Raw genomic sequence first — 21,709 nt, 5'->3', positions numbered from 1 at the left:
TCATTACAAATGTTTACTTGATATAGGGGAATAAATGAATTTTATGGAAAATTATCCTACATTATTTTATCCATTGAGTTAAATCTAGAGGCAGTTATAATTAGAACTTCCTCAGGATTAAAGTGTTTTTCCTTCACTTTTAGAGTCTAGGGAGCCTCTGACTGAAGCTACTCTCTGGCCTTGACATTAGGTTTTTGAAATAAAGAACCAAAAAAATTTTTAAAGAGGGAAAAAATATTTTTCAAAAATTTGGGGAGGGAGAAGTATAGGAAAACATATCACTTGTGACACATATGATGACAAAGTGAAATAAAATACCTGATATTTTTGTATAACTTGCATCTTAATAAAACACACTTAGTTTGTTGTGGGGTTTTTGGCCAATATTTAAAAAAAAAATGCTTAAATATCAAAGCGTTCTTTTAAGGCACTCTAAAGCACTTCTCTTAACCAATTCAATAACCTTTCCCTTGAATTCTCTGTAGCATGAATTACACTGAATATCACTCCCCTCTTGGAACTTTCTCATGCTCTCTCAATGCTTTTTTCGCTCCTCCTATACCCAAAATGGACATGTACCAAACGTCATCTCCTTGCCTGACCTATCCCTCACCTGCCCCTCGGGAGAGCTCCACCATTGCCCCTGCTTTAGCCATTAGCTCAGTTTGGATTACTCATTCATCTCTGCTGCAGGTCTGATCTCTCATCTAAGCTACAAGTCCATAAACCTAAGTGGCTTAATGGGCATCCTTTACCACATACTCAAATGACCAAATACTAACTTTCCGTCTTTCACCTTAAACTAGGGAGTATGGTGTTAGGGAAGCCCCCAGGCTCAGGAGTCAGGCTGCCTGGGTTTAATCCCAATTTCGTTATTGGCATGTTACTTAACCTCTCTGGGCCCTGCTTTCCTCCAGTGTAAGACAAAGATAATTACAGTCCCTACTTCAAATGTTCTCTGATGCCTCGACGAGCAATGCACTCAAAGCATTAAACCCAGTGCTGGCACACAGAAAATGCTATTAATAGTGATGATATCAACAGTAACCATAAATAGCTATCTCTTCCGATCAACTCTAATCTCCAAGCTCACAGTTCTCAGGGACTTCCTGCTCCACCTTTCTCCTTTCTCCTACGAGATTTTCACTCAAAACTACTATGATTTCTCCTTTGATGTCTAATGCCACCCATCTTGGTGTAACTGCTTAACACCTCACAACAATTTCAACTGTGTCCATTGCCTCGGCATACTGAGATAAGGCTCTGCTGCACCTTGGTGTCAGAGAAAAAGTCCTGGAGAAGATCTAGACTGGAATCCAGTTCTATCATGAATTAGCTCAAGGACCTTAGGCAAAGCCTCTACCTTCAGCTTGTTGTGGAAAGTGTTCATTGACTGCTGGCACATTTGTTCATGCAATATGTTTTTATTGAATACCTATAATGTATTAGCTTATTTAGACGAATAAGATACTATCCCTGTCCTCAAAGGAGCCTAGTGGGGAAGAAGGAAGGTAAATAAGCATAACTTAATAAACTGTGATAAATTCTATAATAGTAATATATACTCAGTGCTAGGAAACTTCCGCCTGGGGCTATCAGATAAAGCTTCAAAGAAGAGGTGAGTCTTCAAAAGTATCCTGAAGAACACGAGGAATTTGGCAAATCAGTAGAGGGAGGGAATCAAAAGCAAGGTACCATAAATGCACAAATAATACATCTCAAAGTACACAGGCACAGAAAGGTACCTCCTAAGATGGGCAGCCTGGAGAATTTTAGGGCAGGGCAGACACTCTGTGTGATACCATAATGATGGATACATGTCATTATACATTTGTCCAAACCCACAGAATATACAACGCCAAGAGCGAACCCTAATGCAAACTACGGACTTTGGGTCATCATGATGTGTCCATATAGGTTCATCAATTGCAACAAATGTACCACTCTGGTGGAGAATGTTGATAATGGGGGAGGTCATGCATGTGTGGGGGCATAGGGTATACGGGAAATTTTGGTACCTTCCTCTCAATTTTGCTGTGAACTAAAACGTCCCTAAAAGAATTAAGTCTTAAAAAACTTTTTTAATTAAAAAAAGTAATTCCTAGAATGGCACAATGCGGGAGGGAAAAGAAAGGAAACTGAAAAAATAGGGGGGAGTCAGATTGTGAAAACTACTAAATGCTATGTTGTATTGTATAGACTTTGGCAGGCAGTAAAGAAATCAAAGATTTTAAGTGAGAAAGATCATCATAAAATCTGTGCATTAAAAAGAAGACTAAATGTCGCATGAATGATGGACTGGAACGGTGGGGAATGACAACAGATTAAATACTTCAGGTAAGTGACAAGGAGCGTAAAAACTAAAGCAGTAGCATGGTCAAGAGTGAACCAATTCAAGAGCTATTAGGGACAGAACTGATAGGATTTTGCAACTGAATGGATACAGGGAGAAAAAAGCTTAAGGACAAAAGAAGATCCTAAGGTTTCCAGCTTAGATGACAAAAATAAAGGAGGAGAAACATGTTTTTGAGCTAAGGTGATGAGTTCAAATACTAAACCTGTCGAAATGAGGCATCCGTGGAACACCCATGAGAAGCTGCCCAGAGGCAATCTGAAAAGAGACTTTTTCCAACTCCTGGAGCTCCCAAGAAAGGCCTGGGTGGCAGATGCTGGGAAAGATGTATAAAGGAAAAAAGGGGTGGGAGGGAGTGGGGGAACAGGGAAGATTCCATAGTAACAGCTCCTTATCTTTCTAAGAGGGCCACTGGGAGGATCAAATTGAAACAACAGCTCTGAATGTATTGGGTAAACCAAGAACGGTCACACAAAAACAAAAGCACAACTGGCAAAAACTGTCTGGGGCTGAAAGAGGAAACCTCAGTTCAGGCTGAGAGACAAAAAACAGCCCTGCTCTTAAAAGGGCTGGGCAGATGACACACATAAAACCAGTTGTAAAGTTAACGGGAAACAGTGTTTTCCTCAAGGTCTTGGAGAAGCTGTAAAATGCCAGGACAGGCCCCTCTTCGAGGGACAACTGTGTTCCTACCCATGTTGCCCTCTGACCTGCTTTGCTATGTGTTACCCCTGAATAATGACCACAGGGGATACTCAACTGCTAAATTGCCCTCGGCTCCTGATAGCACCCAGTCCCAAATTAATCCCTTGCTGCTTCCAATCCAGCCTCAGACATGGCAACCAACGAAGAACTGCCCCCTGCTTCCCTGGCCCCTCCTCGGAATGAGTCGGCACTAGCCCAGGCCTCAACAAGGACGCCCACCTCCCTCGAAGCATGGAGTCAGTAAGTCTGACTGGGTCGGCTACAGGTTTGTCCCCGGCTGTCTTTGGCTGATTAGACTGTCACAACATTGTTACTCAAAAAAAAGTACAATGGTTTGCCAACATCTCTCACATACTATAACTAATAGATGTAAGCCAACATGGAGATGTCAAATAAGGTGGAATGTCCGAGGGTGCGCATTTGAAAATGCTGAAGTGGAAAGACCATATATTACTAAGCCCTGTTCAGTTTCATAAAAGACACACTGTAATGAATTCTGAATCTCAGCTGTACCATTTGTAAAAGAATGTTCAGATTCTGCTTTTTCATTTAGGCATTTATTCATTTCATTCCTTTAACAATTATTTATTAAACACTGCACGTGCCAGTATTGCAGGCGGTACTGGAAATATAAGATAAGCTTGCTAAGTAGACAAGTGGGAGAGAAGCAGTTTAGAGAAAAGAATCTAAACAAAAACTGATGCAGTTAAGAACACAAGGTGTAAAACTGCATATAATTCAGGAAAACAGGAATGTAGAGTGGATGGGGGATGCAGGTAAAAAGGGAGACGGGGCAGAGTAGGTGGGGGTGGGGCGACAAGTTTAAGGGGTGAGAGGACACACGAAGGCAAGACGGGAAGGATGGAGTAAAGAGGTTGCTGAAATTGCCAACAAAAGATAAAAGCCAGAACAAAGATATTTTAAGATTTGAGAAAAAGTCTTAAAATACATGCCATCTGCTACAGATATAAATCAAGATGCACACTTGTTTATATGTGCAGGGCAAAAGGGGGGACGTGAAACATCTGTAGATAATTTTCCCATCAGGAGGAAATTCACACATAAAATCATTACATATCTCTATAAAAACAGATAAAAAAATAATCAAATCCTCAGATATGAGCATCATCCAGGTCACATTTTTCAAGACTATTGATTGCGGGTTTTTTTTTTTCAAACTATCCTAAGTAATCCAGTAATAACATCTGACAGCCACTTAAGCTGAGGTTTCACAAAGGTTTAAAACACTGGCTTCCTATGTTCTTCACTGCTCCATGAGGGCTATTTCATTCAATTATAATGACATTTCAATTTGGAATACAGAGTTGCCTCTCCCTTTAAATGTTAAATTGACTTGTTTTGGTACAAAAAGCATCCAGTATGCTCGATTACATGCAGGATTAAAAAGGTAGCTTTAGCAATATTAATCGCTTAATACTTTAGGAACAACAGAAACTATTTTCGAATCTATCATTTTTTCTTAAACTATAATTTGCTTTAAAAAAAAAAAAAGGACTTCCACAACTCTTTACTCATAGCCCTTTCAGAAACTCCCTATGAACTGACTTTCTAAAGTAGATGTACATTTACCTAGTCTACATAATTTACATAAAAACAGATCATAAACAGAAAAGCCAAAAGGCTACAGCTTCAACTAAGCCTGCATGGGGTAGGTACCCAAGGATTATAAAGTAGAAAATCATAATTAACTTCAAGATACTTCAAAATAAAGCAAAGACCTACTATATTTGTATTCAGATTTGATTTACACGTGACCATGACGAAAGATGGGGTCTCAGGGAGAAGAAAAACTCCTAGTGTAAATGTCCACGGAACTCTCCCATCTGCAACAACTGAATAAGCTATTTTTGATGTACTTGAAACCTCTTCATCTATGGCAGATTTGGGGATTTTGTTTCTCCTACTCTCTCTTTAAAATATAAAGACTAACTGATATAAAATATTCTGTAATGATATAGAAGTGAGAAAAATCAAATGATTCGAGATAAATACCGGATCATTAAAGAGTAGACGCCCAAACAACTGTTTGGCTTCCTCCAGGCTTCCCTCCAAGTAAACGGCTCCTAGATGAAAGGAAGAGAACGTCAAAATGAAGCCTGCATTAATATTCGGAGAAAATTACATATCTCTATAAAAAGCAAAAAGGCGAGCCAAAACCCACTCACAGAAAAACCTGACAATATCAGAAGCAATTGTTTTAAAGGTAGCATTTCCTCTTTTAGCTATGCTTTGTATTATAAATTAGACTGAAATACAAAACTCACTTTACTAAATCTAAATCTAATACTGTAAGTAAAAGAGGTCAAATATGAACTATCAAGAAGGGTATGGGAATGAATTTACTAAGGGAACTATGCACAAATACTTGACTTTACAAAAATGTTATGTCTTATTTTCTATATTTATAGTCTGCGTTTCAGATCATAAAAAAATCTGATAGGCAAAATCTGTGTTCAGAAAAATGAAGGCTTCTGCAAATAAAAATCAGGACAACCTTCACCTTTAATTTGAAATAATTAAGCATTGTACACACATTTGCCATCAATCACCAGTAAGTACAGTCGTAACATTTTAATTGGGTACCAAATACTCTGGAGTAGGGTAGTCATATACTCTTGAAATCATATTTTTACATCTGTCTTCAGAAAGCCTACGTTCTGTACAAAATACTAAGACACTTAGTCTCTAGGGCTTTTGATGACGAAATACACTTATTATTTATCAATAGTTGCAGTAATAATAACAATAATAATGATACTAATAGTAGTAGTTGTAGTAGTAGTGGTTTGGGGGCCACTTATGCCCTAGGCACCATGCAAAGCATTTTCACATTCTTACCTTCACCTTCCTGAGTGCCTCAGTAAGAGGGTGTTAGAAAAGATTTATAGGATTTGGGCTCACAGTAGATGATCTGGGAGAGGGTTTAAGGAAACGGAACTTTGCTCTGGACTGGATGCTGCCATGACTGGATATTAAGATCCTTACAACTCTGTGAGGTAAGTGATGCTATCTCCATGTCACAGATGGGGAAACTGAGGCTCAAAGAGATTCAATAACTTGGCAAAGACAAAGAGCTGATAAATGATGTGAGAGGGAATTGAATCATGCCTGCCTGGCTCTGGAGCCAACTGTAACACTAACTGTCAAAAATATTATGTGTACAGAGTACAGTAATTCCATGTGACAAACTCTCTGGAAATAGACATATCTGTGTAAAAGAAACATAGCTGTGAAAAGACTGTGGATAATTATTAAACATTCTCTTGCTACCATCATCAGCAGAGAACTATAATGGGAAGCTTTTATATTCATTTTCAAAGGAAGAGGGCAAAATTGATAAGGAAGTACAAAGGCCTTTGAAAAGTAAAATGTACTCAATCATTTACCTAAAAAAATCAAGGACTTGTCAATCTACTGTAATATTTCATTGTGAAGCATACTTGCAATCACCAGCTAATTAACTCTTCATGTCTTTCCTGTACCAACAGCTAACTGTATTTTGGTTACAATAAGAAAGAAAGCGAGGAAGTAACGTGCCTGAATAAGGAAGTAAGGTGTATGAATCAGTCTCACTTCAGGTGAATAAATAATAGTTATATAGACTCAAGCCCTGGGATTTCAAAAATGCAGTGTTTTCAAGATGTTTAAGTCAGAAAATCTTGTGAATAGTTTAAAATGTGATCAAAAACAATATTAGCGCCTCACCAGCAACCTAGTCACTGCTTATTTATGCATGTGATCCTAAACCAAATCTGAAAAGTAATCCATCTCCATATCAATCACTTCAACTCAACTCAGTATATACTAAGTTAAATATGGACATCAGACACTGTTTCAGGCACCAGGAATGCAAGGAAAGGAAGTATGACTGCTGCCCTGGACGAGCCACAATAACCACAATACAAGGGGGTGGGTATTAGACTAGGGACTTCACATACTTTGGGAACAAGTAATTTTGTCCCAAGTCTCCAGATCGAATTTTCTGTGCTCTCCAGACATTTTAGACATGTACGAAACTAGATTATATAAAGAGAAATTACCTATTAATGCTTCAAAACAATTAGCCATGGCATGTCGAAGGTCTGATTCTCTACAAAGATCAGGTCCATGAGCATAAAGCATAAATCGATCCAGTTCGAGTTTCTACAAAATTCAAAATGACAGAAAGTAAGAAAGAATTTGGCAAAATCTAACTGTAATAACTCAACATCTCCTAAGGATAAAGGGTTATGGTTACAAATTAATTGGCCTGATGTCAGTATATCAAGAAAGTCTAGTCTACCATTCATTAGGAGTCCTTACATATGGTTCAGCTCTCACAAATCAAGACTTCTCTCCAAGTAGGCTTCTATGGACACTGATGGTTCAAGGAGGTTCGAACTAATCAGATGTGAGCTGTCCAATTCCAACTTCAGACCAAGCACCAGCCCAACCTAGAATAAGACTCTGCTACAAGACCATAGGCCCTTGGGTTCACCCAATATGTCTAGGGAGACACAAACCCAACCCAAAGTTGACCTCTTTGATTCCAGAGTTATGTGGTATTATGATGCCCATACCATACAGAACAGATTTTCATGTGGTAGAGTAAATGAGGACCCTCAGAAGACTTCAAAATGCCTTATAACTCTAAATCTTTTTTTTTAATTTGGTGAGAATTTGGGGGGTCCTATATCATTATAGTTGTGTTCCCTTTATGAGGTCTCCACACTCATCTTTTTGAAGGCTCAGTGAGATCCTCTGAGCAACGGGCTGGATTTATCTTAAGGCTTCTGGGAATATTATTTGTAGTGAATTTTGTTTCCTTTTATTTGACCTCAGAAAAGCTTAGAGCCAAATTTGTCTCCTAGTTCTAGAAATTGTATAGGACTTATAAATACATCTGTGTACACTAACTTTACCTCTGGCTTCATTTTACTGTATTATTCATATTTTCTCTTTACTTTGAGTGTAGTATCAATTTATTTCTTATCCATTTGTATCTATTATAATATAAAAATCAATTCAGGTTCTTTTAGAACTAGACACAGCATGAATGAATTTTTTTTATAAATCTTCTGAGATTGAATAAATGGAAATCAAAATTCTTTCCATAAAAGGAGAAAGATACAAACATTGCATACGCATACAATAAATGTTTCCATTACCATGTAAGTCAATTCCATAAATACTTACGAAGCAATAACATGCCATGTAATATGGAACAAGTCACAAGTCAAAGAACAACCTAGAACAATATGAGTCTCATCAGTCCTCACATAAAAGTACTCAGATTTTGTGTGTCTCGGTATGTATGTTAAAAATATCAATATCCAGGGGCTGGCCTCGTGGCATAGTGGTTAAGTTCGCACGCTCCATTTCAGCGGCCCAAGGTTTGTGGGTCCACATCCCCACTGAGGACCTACATACCACTCATCAAGCCATGCAGGGGTAGCATCCCACATACAAAAAAGAGGTAGACTGGCACAGATGTTAACTCAGCGACAATCTTCCTCAAGCAAAAAGAAGACAATTGGCAATGGATGTTAGCTCAGGGCCAATTCTCCTCACGAAAAAAAAAATTCATATCCATTTATATTAGAAAAAGACAGAGACAATAAAAACAAGACATATATATTATCAGTATTTTGTAACGCTAGGAATTCATAAATATAAAATATACTCAAATGAGATTTTTGACTACCACAAATGCAACAGCAGAAAACACCTCTTTTAAAAAATTGATCCCCAAGCGCAAGAGTTTATACTAGAATATGTAAATCTCATCTGTTTCACAACTTCACTGGGAAAATCCAATTGTTTGCTATCTCTGGAGCCCTGCTGGGGAGTAGACTGCAAGTCATATTTTATATTATAAACAATTATTCTGGAATGCTAGGAATTTTCCAACTTCTCATAGTCCCTGCTCTATATCCTTCTTTTTCCATGCAGGCATTAGTGCAACTTTTAAAAGGAAGAGCAGTGTTCTACTGTGTGTGTGCTAAAATATTCATTTGTCTGGAGAGGTGACCTAGAGTTTTTATTATATTCTCAAAGGGGTCTGCTACTCTCCAAGTGCCCCCCTCCCAAGTGGTTAGGAACCACTGGTTTAGACAGAAGAAGGGCAAGACCACCACTGCCTTCTGCTGGAGCAGATGGGTGTTGAGTGCTGTGGTAATGTCACAGCTTGGAGTGAAGAAAGATCACACAGAAATCCCTAAAGGGAGAAACTAGCCACGCCTGTCATAACTCATGGCTTTGTACAGCAGCCAGTGTGTTATGTAGTAGCTTCTGTTTTTAGGCTACAGCAATTTCCCACACTTTGTAAATATCCTCCCTATAACTGTCTGAAAAATAATTATGCAATTCCAGTATATGTTAAATTGAAAAGAAAACAATGCAAGGAGGGGCGTGACAATCTACTTATTAACATGCATTTCCAATGGACGCTTATGTGAACTATCAGGAAACATTTGGACAATTAAATCAACTAAACACTGAAGCAGTTTTACATAGAGTTGTGGAATTTCACTGATTGTGAGGCTGCTAAAACCAAGTTAGCATGCCTATAGTTTTTCATTAAGACGCCATTTTTCACATTCTCAAATGCTACCAAAACTAGTTCAAAGCCCACCACCATCAAAGTAATCATGACGATGATGATGTTACATAAAACAATGTACTCTTGCTAACCAAAAACCATGGGCTAAAATTAACTACATTTTGAATATAATTAATGCCTTGCCAAGATCAAATTAAGAAGCCAGACATAAATCTAGAATGGGTTTTATCTAGTCTTTTCTATCAAATTCCAACATTTATATCAAAATGAAGAACAAAATAGAAATTACTTAAATTCACAAAAGCTTTTCCAGTGGATCATTGGTATTTGGGAATTAAGAGCCACAATTCCCCCTACTATTGAATAAATCCACAGGTCTATAAAATGTAATGATTTATAATTACAACAGTGGTAGCAGCAACAAAAACAACTAACTCCTTCTAATTTATTTACATGTTTGTGTGATTACTATGAACAGACATTGTACCAAGCCCCTTATAAAGTGAACCATTACAACCCAAATGATAATCTCATTTAATTCTCACAAAACCACCCTGTGTGGCAGGTGTTAATGCCATCTCCATTTTACCGATGAGAAAGCAGAGGCTTGGAGCAGGAAACAACAACTTGTCCACGGCCCCCTGTTTTTAAGAGGAGGGGTGTGGACTGGAATCCATGGCCAATGCAGGTGCCCATGTTCTATCTGTTATGATTTACTATAAGACGGCACTGCACAGATAGCAACATCAAATGAGATGATGTAAGTAAAATGCCTACCATGAATCTAAGTCAAGAAACAGCTCTGTTAGTCACTCAGCTAAGTCAATGTGGCTAGCTGGACAGCCTAAACCCTGAATCTCAATTAATGGGATTTGGGATTTGGGAGGATGCTCAAAGATCTGTAAAGTATCCCTTGTGGATATAAACAGCCTAGAGCATTCTACTCAAAGATATAATTCTGCTTGTTAAAATAAATTAAAAAAAAATGTAACACAGAAATATTACACAAAGGAAAATATAAAATATTTCATTTCTTTTGCTCTGTTCTTATGTTCCTTTCCCCCAAATGTTTAACTCTGTTCATGCACATCTGTCAAATTTTTCCTCTTCTATTATCAAGTTACCTCACCGTGGAGTTCATTAGCTGCTGGTGAAACTCACAAAGGTAACAGAACTAATAAGGCTGAATCCTTAAAACCTAAACAAAAAAAATCCTTCGGTCTCTAAAATATTAAACCTTTACTACACCCTAAAGGGTTACTTATGCAAATGCAAAGTTATGCATGGACTGAAGACGAGAACGCCAGACTTGAATGGTTGACGTACCTTTGCTAGCATGGCAAGGTGCTGATTCTGAACGATGGCAGTCCGATAGGTTGCTAATCCTCCTTCTTCCAGACTAGGAAACAAATAGTACAAATGGACACTGCAAAAAAATAAATAAATAAGCACATGAATAAATATGCATCACGACATTCTGTCTGTGGCTCTGAGTCACAAAAACAGGCCTGGCACACAATATCTGTACAATGAATATCTGAAACGAACTAAACCAAAGGGTGTGATTAAAAGTCTTCGAAAGTTCGGGGCTGGCCCCGTGGCCGAGTGGTTAAGTTCGCGCGCTCCGCTGCAGGCGGCCCAGTGTTTCGTCGGTTTGAATCCTGGGCGCGGACATGGCACTGCTCGTCAGACCACGCTGAGGCAGCGTCCCACATGCCACAACTAGAGGAACCCACAACGAAGAATGCACAACTATGTACCGGGGGGCTTTGGGGAGAAAAAGGAAAAAATTAAAAAAAAAAATTAAAAAAAAAGTCTTCGAGAAGGATGGAGCCAAGATGGCGCCGTGAGTAGTCCTCTTTGTCTCTCGCCCTTCGAGTCTACAATTATTTGGACACTTATCGCTTGACAAAGGATATCCAGACAGCATCTCAGGACGTCTGAGACACCCTCGCGACTATACATCGGAAGGCGGATGGACTTTCCTCCGGGAGGATGTGGAAATAGGTGAGGGCTCTCCGACCCCGACGGGCAGCCTGGTACCCGCAAGCGGCTTTCTTCCAACGGACGCCCCCAGAGGATCCACGCACGTCTAGGGCAGGAGCGAGAACACAACAGAGGAGCGACGGTGGAAACAGGTGACCAGAACCCTACCTAAACCCCCTGCAATTACTCCTAAACGCAGAGGGAAACTTTGGAGTTGCACACCTGAGCCCGCGGGGAGAGTCTCTCCCCGCCATTGGCGGGGGGATCCAGCCTGGTGCTCGGGGCGCCCGGAGGGTCCCAGAGAGAGACACGGAGGGCACGGAGATCTCCCAGCTGCCGTTGCCCGCCCCGTGGGACTAGGGATTGCCGGAGATCTCGGAGAGGACCGGGGCGGGGGGAATTTTCAAAGGCCGGTCCTGCGACCCGGAGGGGAAGCGCCGGAGCTCCGCCCGGTCAGCAGACAAAACTCTCTGTCTGCCATTAGCAGAGGGGCCACGCTGAGCATTCACGGCTCCGGGAGAGGCCCGGAGAGAAGCCCTGAGGGCGGGGCGACCCCCAGCTGCCGTTGCCCGCCCCGTGGGGCTAGGGATTGCCGGAGATCTCGGAGAGGACCGGGGCGGGGGGAATTTTCAAAGGCCGGTCCTGCGACCCGGAGGGGAAGTACCGGAGCTCCGCCCGGGCAGCAGACAAAACTCTCTGTCTGCCATTAGCAGAGGGGCCACGCTGAGCATTCACGGCTCCGGGAGAGGCCCGGAGAGAAGCCCTGAGGGCGGGGCGACCCCCAGCTGCCGTTGCCCACCCCGTGAGGCTAGGGATTGCCGGAGATCTCGGAGAGGACCGGGGCCGGGGGAATTTTCAAAGGCCGGTCCTGCGACCCGGAGGGGAAGCGCCGGAGCTCCGCCCGGGCAGCAGACAAAACCCTCTGCCTGCGGTTAGCAGAGGGGCCACGCCCAGCATTCACGCTCTGGCAGAGGCCCGGAGAGAAGCCCTGAGGGCGGGGCGACCCCCAGCTGCCGTTGCCCGCCCCGTGGGGCTAGGGATTGCCGGAGATCTCGGAGAAGACCGGGGCGGGGGGAACTTTCAAAAGGCCGGTCCTGCGACCCGGAGGGGAAGCGCTGGAGCTCCGCCCAGGCAGCAGACAAAACTCTCTGTTTGCTATTAGCCGAGGGGCCACGCTGAGCATTCACGGCTCCGGCAGAGGCCCGGAGAGAAGCCCTGAGGGCGGGGCGACCCCCAGTTGCCGTTGCCCACCCCGTGAGGCTAGGGATTGCCGGAGATCTCGGAGAGGACCGGGGCCGGGGGAATTTTCAAAGGCCGGTCCTGCGACCCGGAGGGGAAGCGCCGGAGCTCCGCCCGGGCAGCAGACAAAACCCTCTGCCTGCGGTTAGCAGAGGGGCCACGCCCAGCATTCACGCTCTGGCAGAGGCCCGGAGAGAAGCCCTGAGGGCGGGGCGACCCCCAGCTGCCGTTGCCCGCCCCGTGGGGCTAGGGATTGCCGGAGATCTCGGAGAAGACCGGGGCGGGGGGAACTTTCAAAAGGCCGGTCCTGCGACCCGGAGGGGAAGCGCTGGAGCTCCGCCCAGGCAGCAGACAAAACTCTCTGTTTGCTATTAGCCGAGGGGCCACGCTGAGCATTCACGGCTCCGGCAGAGGCCCGGAGAGAAGCCCTGAGGGCGGGGCGACCCCCAGCTGCCGTTGCCCACCCCGTGAGGCTAGGGATTGCCGGAGATCTCGGAGAGGACCGGGGCCGGGGGAATTTTCAAAGGCCGGTCCTGCGACCCGGAGGGGAAGCGCCGGAGCTCCGCCCGGGCAGCAGACAAAACCCTCTGCCTGCGGTTAGCAGAGGGGCCACGCCCAGCATTCACGCTCCGGCAGAGGCCCGGAGAGAAGCCCTGAGGGCGGGGCGACCCCCAGCTGCCGTTGCCCGCCCCGTGGGGCTAGGGATTGCCGGAGATCTCGGAGAAGACCGGGGCGGGGGGAACTTTCAAAAGGCCGGTCCTGCGACCCGGAGGGGAAGCGCTGGAGCTCCGCCCAGGCAGCAGACAAAACTCTCTGTTTGCTATTAGCAGAGGGGCCACGCTGAGCATTCACGGCTCCGGCAGAGGCCCGGAGAGAAGCCCTGAGGGCGGGGCGACCCCCAGCTGCCGTTGCCCACCCCGTGAGGCTAGGGATTGCCGGAGATCTCGGAGAGGACCGGGGCCGGGGGAATTTTCAAAGGCCGGTTCTGCGACCCGGAGGGGAAGCGCTGGAGCTCCGCTGGGCAGCAGACAAAACTCCCTGTCTGTCATTGGCAGAGGGGCCACGCCCAGCATTCACGGCTCCGGGAGAGGCCAGGAGAGAAGCCCTGAGGGCGGGGCGACCCCCAGCTGCCATTGCCCGCCCCGTGGGTCTAGGGATTGCCGGAGATCTCGGAGAGGACTGGGGCTGGAGAGAGTTCCAGAGACCCAGCTTAGTAGCCTAGGGGGAAACCCTACAGGCTCACAGCAGCCTTAGGGAAAGCCTCTGCACAGCACCAGTAGAAGGCACCCAGCCGCCAGCCACAAGGCTGGAAGACCCCAGGGCAAAAGCAGCATAACTAGGTGTACTAACCACAGACTGTAGAAGATGCCAATAGCTCTCCTGCGACCTATAGAGGACAAGTGAGATTTGGTGGGGGCCGACAGCAACGGAGCGACAAATATAAGTGATCCCACCCCTGGCTGCTGGAAAAGCCCATAACACCGTTGCAGACCCCAAGGAGAGAGCACATCTAGGTGGGCTGCAACAGTAGGCACCTGCAGCCTGAAGCCCCCCTGTGACGGCCCCCACAGCAGAGGAGGGAATCCAAAGGGCCACTGTGGCTACGAAGAGGGGCCCAGGCCCAGTTAGCAACTACGGACAGGGTTCCTGGTTGGTGAAATATAAACAGCTGCTCCTCCCACCGCAGCAGCTGAAACAAGTGAAAGGAGCAACTAAACTCTATCTCCATGCGGAGGCACAAATCAACAACATCAAGCAATATGAAAAAATACATCAAATCTCCAGAACAGAAAGAAAGCAACAAATACACAGAAAACAATCCCAAAGAAAATGAGATGTATAACCTAAATGACGATGACTTCAAAACAGCCATCATTAAGATTCTCAATGAGTTAAGAGAGAATTCTGACCGACAACTCAACGAGTTCAGGAGCTATGTCACAAAAGAGTTTGATACGATAAAGAAGAACCAAACAGAAATATTGGAAATGAAGAACACAATAGAGGAGATTAAGAAAAATCTAGATGCTCTGAACAGTAGGGCCGATAATATGGAGGAAAGAATTAGCAATTTGGAAGATGGCAATATAGAATTGTTGCAGGCAGAGGAGGAGAGAGAAGCAAGACTTAAAAGAAATGAAGAAACTCTCCGAGAATTATCAGACACAATTAGGAGATGCAACGTAAGGATTATAGGTATACCAGAGGGAGAAGAGAAGGAGAAAGGGGCAGAAAACCTATTCAAAGAAATAATGGCTGAGAACTTCCCAAATCTGGTGAGGGAGATGGATCTTCAGGTGACAGAAGCCAATAGATCTCCAAACTTTATCAATGCAAGAAGACCAACTCCACGGCATATAGTAGTGAAGCTAGCAAGAGTCAACGACAAGGAGAAAATATTAAGGACAGCCAGGCAAAAGAAACTAACCTACAAAGGAACCCCCATCAGGCTATCAGCAGATTTCTCAGCAGAAACTTTACAGGCTAGAAGAGAGTGGAATGATATATTCAAAAATCTGAAGGACAAAAATCTACAGCCGAGAATTCTCTACCCAGCGAAAATATCCTTCAAATACGATGGAGAAATAAAAACTTTCCCAGACAAACAAAAATTAAGGGAGTTCATTGCCACAAAACCTCCTCTTCAGGAAATCCTCAGGAAAACCCTCTTTCCTGAAAAATCCAAAAAAGGAAAGGGGCTACAAAACCAAGAGCAGAGGAGATAAGTAGAAGGACAACAACAGAGAGTAGTAGCTCTACATCAGAACAGATTAAACCATGGGACGAGAAACAAAGGAAACTGAAGAAAACTGGAAAACAAGACACAAAATGGGAGTGGTAGGCCCCCACGTCTCAATAATCACTCTAAATGTAAATGGATTGAACTCCCCAATCAAAAGACACAGAGTGGCAGGATGGATCAAAGAACAAGATCCAACAATATGCTGCCTCCAGGAAACACACCTCAGCCCCAAAGACAAACACAGACTCAGAGTGAAGGGATGGAGAACAATACTCCAAGCTAATAATGAACAAAAGAAAGCAGGTGTCGCTATACTAATATCAGACAAGGTAGATTTCAAAGCAAAACAGATAAAGAAAGATAAAGAGGGACAGTATATAATGATAAAAGGGACTCTCCACCAAGAAGACATAACACTTATAAATATATATGCACCCAACACAGGAGCACCAAAATTTGTAAAGCAACTCTTAATAGAACTAAAAGAAGACATCAACAACAATACAATAATAGTAGGGGACCTCAACACACCATTAACACCAATGGACAGAACATCCAGACAGAAAATCAACAAGGAAATAATAGAATTAAATGAAAAATTAGACCAGATGGACTTAATAGATATATATAGAACACTTCATCCAAAAACAGCAGGTTACACATTCTTCTCAAGTGCACATGGAACATTCTCAAGGATTGACCATATTTTGGGAACCAAAGCAAACATCAATAAATACAAGAGAGTTGAAATAATATCAAGCATCTTTTCTGATCATAACGCTATTAAACTAGAAATCAACTACAAGAAAAAAGCAGAGAAAGGTGCAAAAATGTGGAGACTAAACAACACGCTTCTCAACAAACAATGGATCATTGAAGAAATTAAAGAAGAAATCAAATATTATCTGGAGACAAATGAAAATGAGAACACGACATACCAAATCATTTGGGATGCAGCAAAAGCAGTCCTAAGAGGGAAATTCATCGCAATACAGGCTCACCTCACTAAACAAGAAAAAGCTCACGTAAGCAACCTCAAACGACACCTAACGGAACTAGAAAAAGAAGAACAAACAAAGCCCAGAGTCAGTAGAAGGAGGGAAATAATAAAAATAAGAGCAGAAATAAACGATATTGAAACAAAAAAGACAATAGAAAGGATCAATGAAACAAAGAGTTGGTTCTTCGAAAGAATTAACAAAATTGACAAACCCCTAGCCAGACTCACCAAGAAAAGAAGAGAGAAAGCGCAAATTAATAAAATCAGGAATGAGAGAGGAGAAATCACAACAGATACCAATGAAATACAAGAGATCATAAGAGAATACTATGAAAAACTATATGCCAACAAATTGAACAACCTGGAAGAAATGGACAAATTCCTAGACTCTTACAATCTCCCCAAACTGAATCAGGAAGAAATGGAGAATCTGAATAGACCAATCACAAGAAAGGAAATAGAAACGGTAATCAAAAACCTTCCCAAAAACAAGAGTCCAGGACCAGACGGCTTCTCTGGAGAATTCTACCAAACATTCAAAGAAGACTTAATACCTATTCTCCTCAAACTGTTCCAGAAAATTGAGAAAGATGGAGAACTCCCTAACACATTCTATGAAGCCAACATCACTCTGATCCCCAAACCTGACAAGGACAACACAAAGAAGGAGAACTACAGGCCGATATCACTGATGAACATAGATGCAAAAATCCTCAACAAAATTTTGGCAAACCGATTACAGCAATACATCAAAAAGATTATACACCATGATCAAGTGGGATTTATACCAGGGACACAGGGATGGTTCAACATCTGCAAGTCAATCAACGTGATACACTACATCAACAAAATGAAAAACAAAAACCACATGATCATCTCAATAGACGCAGAGAAAGCATTCGACAAGATCCAACACCCATTTATGATAAAAACCCTCAGTAAAATGGGTATAGAAGGAAAGTACCTCAACATAATAAAGGCCATATATGATAGACCCACAGCCAACATCATACTCAATGGACAAAAGCTGAAAGCCATCCCTCTGAGGACAGGAACAAGACAAGGGTGCCCACTTTCACCACTCCTATTCAACATAGTACTGGAGGTGCTGGCCAGAGCAATTCGGCAGGAAAAAAAAATAAAAGGAATCCAAATAGGTAACGAAGAAGTAAAACTCGCGTTGTTTGCAGACGACATGATCTTATACATAGAAAACCCCAAAGAATCCACAGAAAAACTATTAGAAATAATCAACAACTACAGCAAAGTAGCAGGGTATAAAATTAACGTGCATAAATCAGTAGCATTTCTATACACTAACAATAAACTAACAGAAAAAGAACTCAAGAACTCTATCCCATTCACAATCGCAACGAAAAGAATAAAATACCTTGGGATAAACTTAACCAAGGAAGTGAAGGATCTATACAATGAAAACTACAAGACTTTCTTGAAAGAAATTGACGATGACATAAAGAGATGGAAAGACATTCCTTGCACATGGATTGGAAGAATAAACATAGTTAAAATGTCCATACTACCCAAAGCAATATACAGATTCAATGCTATCCCAATCAGAATCCCAAGAACATTCTTCACAGAAATTCAACAAACAATCCTAAAATTCATATGGGGGAACAAAAGACCACGAATTGCTAAAGCAATCTTGAGCAAGAAAAACAAAGCCGGCGGAATCACAATCCCTGATTTCAAAACATACTACAAAGCTACAGTGATCAAAACAGCATGGTACTGGTACAAAAACAGGTCCACAGATCAATGGAACAGAATTGAAAGCCCAGAGATAAAACCACACATCTATGGACAGCTAATCTTCGACAAAGGAGCAGAGGGCCTACAATGGAGAAAAGAAAGTCTCTTCAACAAATGGTGCTGGGAAAACTGGACAGCCACATGCAAAAGATTGAAAATCGACCATTCTTTTTCACCACACACCAAAATAAACTCAAAATGGATCAAAGACCTAAAGATTAGGCCTGAGACAATAAGTCTTTTGGAAGAGAATATAGGTAGTACACTCTTTGACATCAGTTTCAAAAGAATCTTTTCGGACACTGTAACTCCTCAGTTGAGGGAAACAATAGAAAGAATAAACAAATGGGACTTCATCAGACTAAAGAGCTTCTTCAAGGCAAGGGAAAACAGAATTGAAACAAAAAAACAGCTCACTAATTGGGAAAAAATATTTACAAGCCACTTATCCGACAAAGGGTTAATCTCCATAATATACAAAGAACTCACACTGCTTAACAACAAAAAAACAAACAACCCGATCAAAAAATGGGCAGAGGACATGAACAGACATTTCTCAAAAGAAGATATGAATATGGCCAATAGACACATGAAAAGATGTTCATCATCGCTAATCATCAGGGAAATGCAAATCAAAACTACACTAAGATATCACCTTACCCCCGTTAGATTGGCAAAAACATCCAAAACCAAGAACGACAAATGTTGGAGAGGTTGTGGAGAAAGAGGAACCCTCATACACTGTTGGTGGGAATGCAAACTGGTACAGCCATTATGGAAAACAGTATGGAGATTTCTCAAAAAGTTAAAAATAGAAATACCCTATGACCCAGCCATCCCATTACTGGGTATCTATCCTAAGAACCTGATATCAGATATCTCAAGAGTCCGTTGCACCCCTATGTTCATCGCAGCATTATTTACAATAGCCAAGACGTGGAACCAGCCTACATGCCCAGAAACTGATGATTGGATAAAGAAGATGTGGTATATATACACAATGGAATACTACTCAGCCATAAAAAAAGACGAAATTGGCCCATTCACAACAATGTGGATGGACCTCGAGGGCATTATGTTAAGCGAAATAAGTCAGTCAGAGAAAGACGAACTCTATATGACTCCACTCATAGGTGGAAATTAGTATATTGAGAAGGAGATCTGATCGGTGGTTACCAGGGAAAAGGGGGGGTGGGGGGAGGGCACGGAGGGGGTAGTGGTGTACCCACAACATGACTAACAAAAATGTACAACTGAAATTTCACAAGCCTGTAATCCATCATAACATTAATAAAAAAAAAAAAAAAAAAAAAAAAAAAAAAAAAAAAAAAAATTTAAAAAAAGTCTTCGAAAGTTCAACAGTAAGCACGGTATATCTCAAAGTGCTAAGGCCCAAACAGCACCGTTCACTCACATTTTCACATTTACTTCTGTTAAAAGATTTCTCTGAAATCTGATGACAACAAAGACCTGAAGAATTGGTCACACGCTGCTAAGAGCAAATCTCTATGACACTCAGAAACTGGGCCTGGAAACAAATGCTTTTGCTCAGGTTATGGGTGGCCCCCAAGAGCAGCCTGGGAAGTCCCGAGCAGGGCAGCGGTGGTGGTCTCTTCTTCACACATACAGACAGAGACAGGAGCAGAACTGAGAGTGGCACATGTGGCCGGCTGTGCTGTAAGGACGAGCCTAAAGGGGCTGATCAGCAAAGTGCAGGCATTGGGGAGAACGTCACATGGAAAACCAGTTTGGACCACAACAACAACTGATCTGTCCTAACCCTCGCACCAGTTTTTAAGATCCACTAAGCCTATTTAGTCCTATTGCGTCCAAGAGCACAGGCTAAGAGAGTAGCCTGTTTGCCTCATTATGTCCTTCTCAGGGGAAGAAACAACCTAAAGAGAATAAAAGTAGCTCAAGACAGTTCCAAGAGAAGTATCTCTTGTCGCCCTCAAAAGCAAACTTATGTGAGCACGGAAAAACAAAATGCACTTTCCTACCCCTACCTCCAAATTAAGGACCCCAAAACACTTCTGGGAAGACAACATACAAATACACACACACACGCACACACACACACACCCAAAATCTCAGCATTAAAATTACTTGTAAGTTTTACTTCCCTTGAGATCAGAAAGAGTGAGAAAGGGATCAAAGACAAATCCTAGAAAATGAAATGACATTTTAAAATATCATCCCTTTCTCTACAAATTGAATATAAGCTCTGAAGCATCTGGACCAAGACAAGCGGATCTCTTGTGGCTGCAGCAACTTGAACATAAACTTGACAGGACAGAGACACTAGCCTTTCATCTTGTAATCTTGCTCATTACAGCATCAGTGAGTGCAAGTTATCAGGGCAAGAGCCACAGACATGTAGCTTTTAAGCTTTACAAACGAGACAAAATACAGGGTGTTTCAAAGCCTTATTTGGCTAGTTAGAAAGAAGGCAATGTATTAAGTACGCTACCTTAAAATGCAATTATTGTAGAACAGTAGAAAAACCTCCTTACCTGGTCAAAAATTCAACAACAGCATCACCCAGAAACTCCAACCGTTCGTTGTGATTAATCCTGTGGGAAAATTAAAATAGCACACATTTACATTCCCTCCCTCTCTTCTCAAAGAACAGACACATGAGGGTTAGCTCCTTCAGTAATCAAAACACTCTACCTTGTCCCTCATGATCAAGACCACTGACCGCCATCTTAGCCGGAGGTAGGGGAGGCTGACTAACAGGAAAGGGAGGGGGCGTTCCATCATATATGTGGTTCAGGCTTTCCAACCTGAGGGCGCCGTTCCCCTGGGAATCAGATTTAAAGTGAGGAGATATCACCCTAACAACTGTGAATCTTTCCATACTGCTATCAGGTAGATGAGAGAAAGGAGAGTGCATTCCAGTGAGCATTAGAATTGAACACTAAAAAATCAGTCTGGGTCCAGTGTTCTAAGGGCAGCTTCCCATTGCCCACACTCTAAACTTAACCTAGCATCTAAAGTCCTTCAAAGTAGGTCTAAGCGACTTTTTAGTCTCATTATCCACAGCTATCCTCTCCCACCTCTAAGCCAGGCTCCTGCTCCAAAACTGCCTGGTACTTTGTGAAGAGGACACATCCTCTAAAACACTCAGTGCCTCTGTTCAGACCAAGCTCTCTGCTGCCCTAGAACTTTCCACCATCTCCCCTGTGCACTGAGCCACAATGAAAACTGACTCATCCCTCAAGGTCTAGCAAATGTTAGCTCCTCTATGAATCTTCTCATCAAAATTAATACTTCCCTCATCAGCACATATAGCACTTATGGTCTTCATTATATGGTGAAGGTACATCTTACAGGCAGGGTTCTCAC

At 42.5% G+C, this 21,709-nt stretch overlaps 1 protein-coding gene across 19 annotated transcripts in view; it reads right to left on the bottom strand.

Annotated features, from left to right (window-relative positions):
* The window catches only part of DROSHA (drosha ribonuclease III), a 127,314-nt gene that overhangs the window by 24,169 nt on the left and 81,436 nt on the right, over window positions 1–21,709 (bottom strand). For all 19 annotated transcript variants that reach the window (XR_011506523.1, XM_070519824.1, XM_070519826.1 and 16 more), the window contains 4 exons: window positions 20,875–20,934; window positions 10,947–11,046; window positions 7,120–7,222; window positions 5,072–5,142 (listed from right to left, as the gene is read on the bottom strand). Coding sequence is in view for 18 of the 19 variants with exons in the window: in XM_070519824.1 (XP_070375925.1) it covers window positions 5,072–5,142; window positions 7,120–7,222; window positions 10,947–11,046; window positions 20,875–20,934 (334 nt within the window). In the remaining variant the exon portion in view is untranslated. The remainder of the gene's footprint in view (window positions 1–5,071; window positions 5,143–7,119; window positions 7,223–10,946; window positions 11,047–20,874; window positions 20,935–21,709) is intronic.

This window comes from Equus asinus, chromosome 10 (assembly GCF_041296235.1).
Source record: "Equus asinus isolate D_3611 breed Donkey chromosome 10, EquAss-T2T_v2, whole genome shotgun sequence".
Taxonomy (NCBI): Eukaryota; Metazoa; Chordata; class Mammalia; order Perissodactyla; family Equidae; genus Equus; species Equus asinus.
This window is presented reverse-complemented; position numbering and strand designations above follow the sequence as displayed.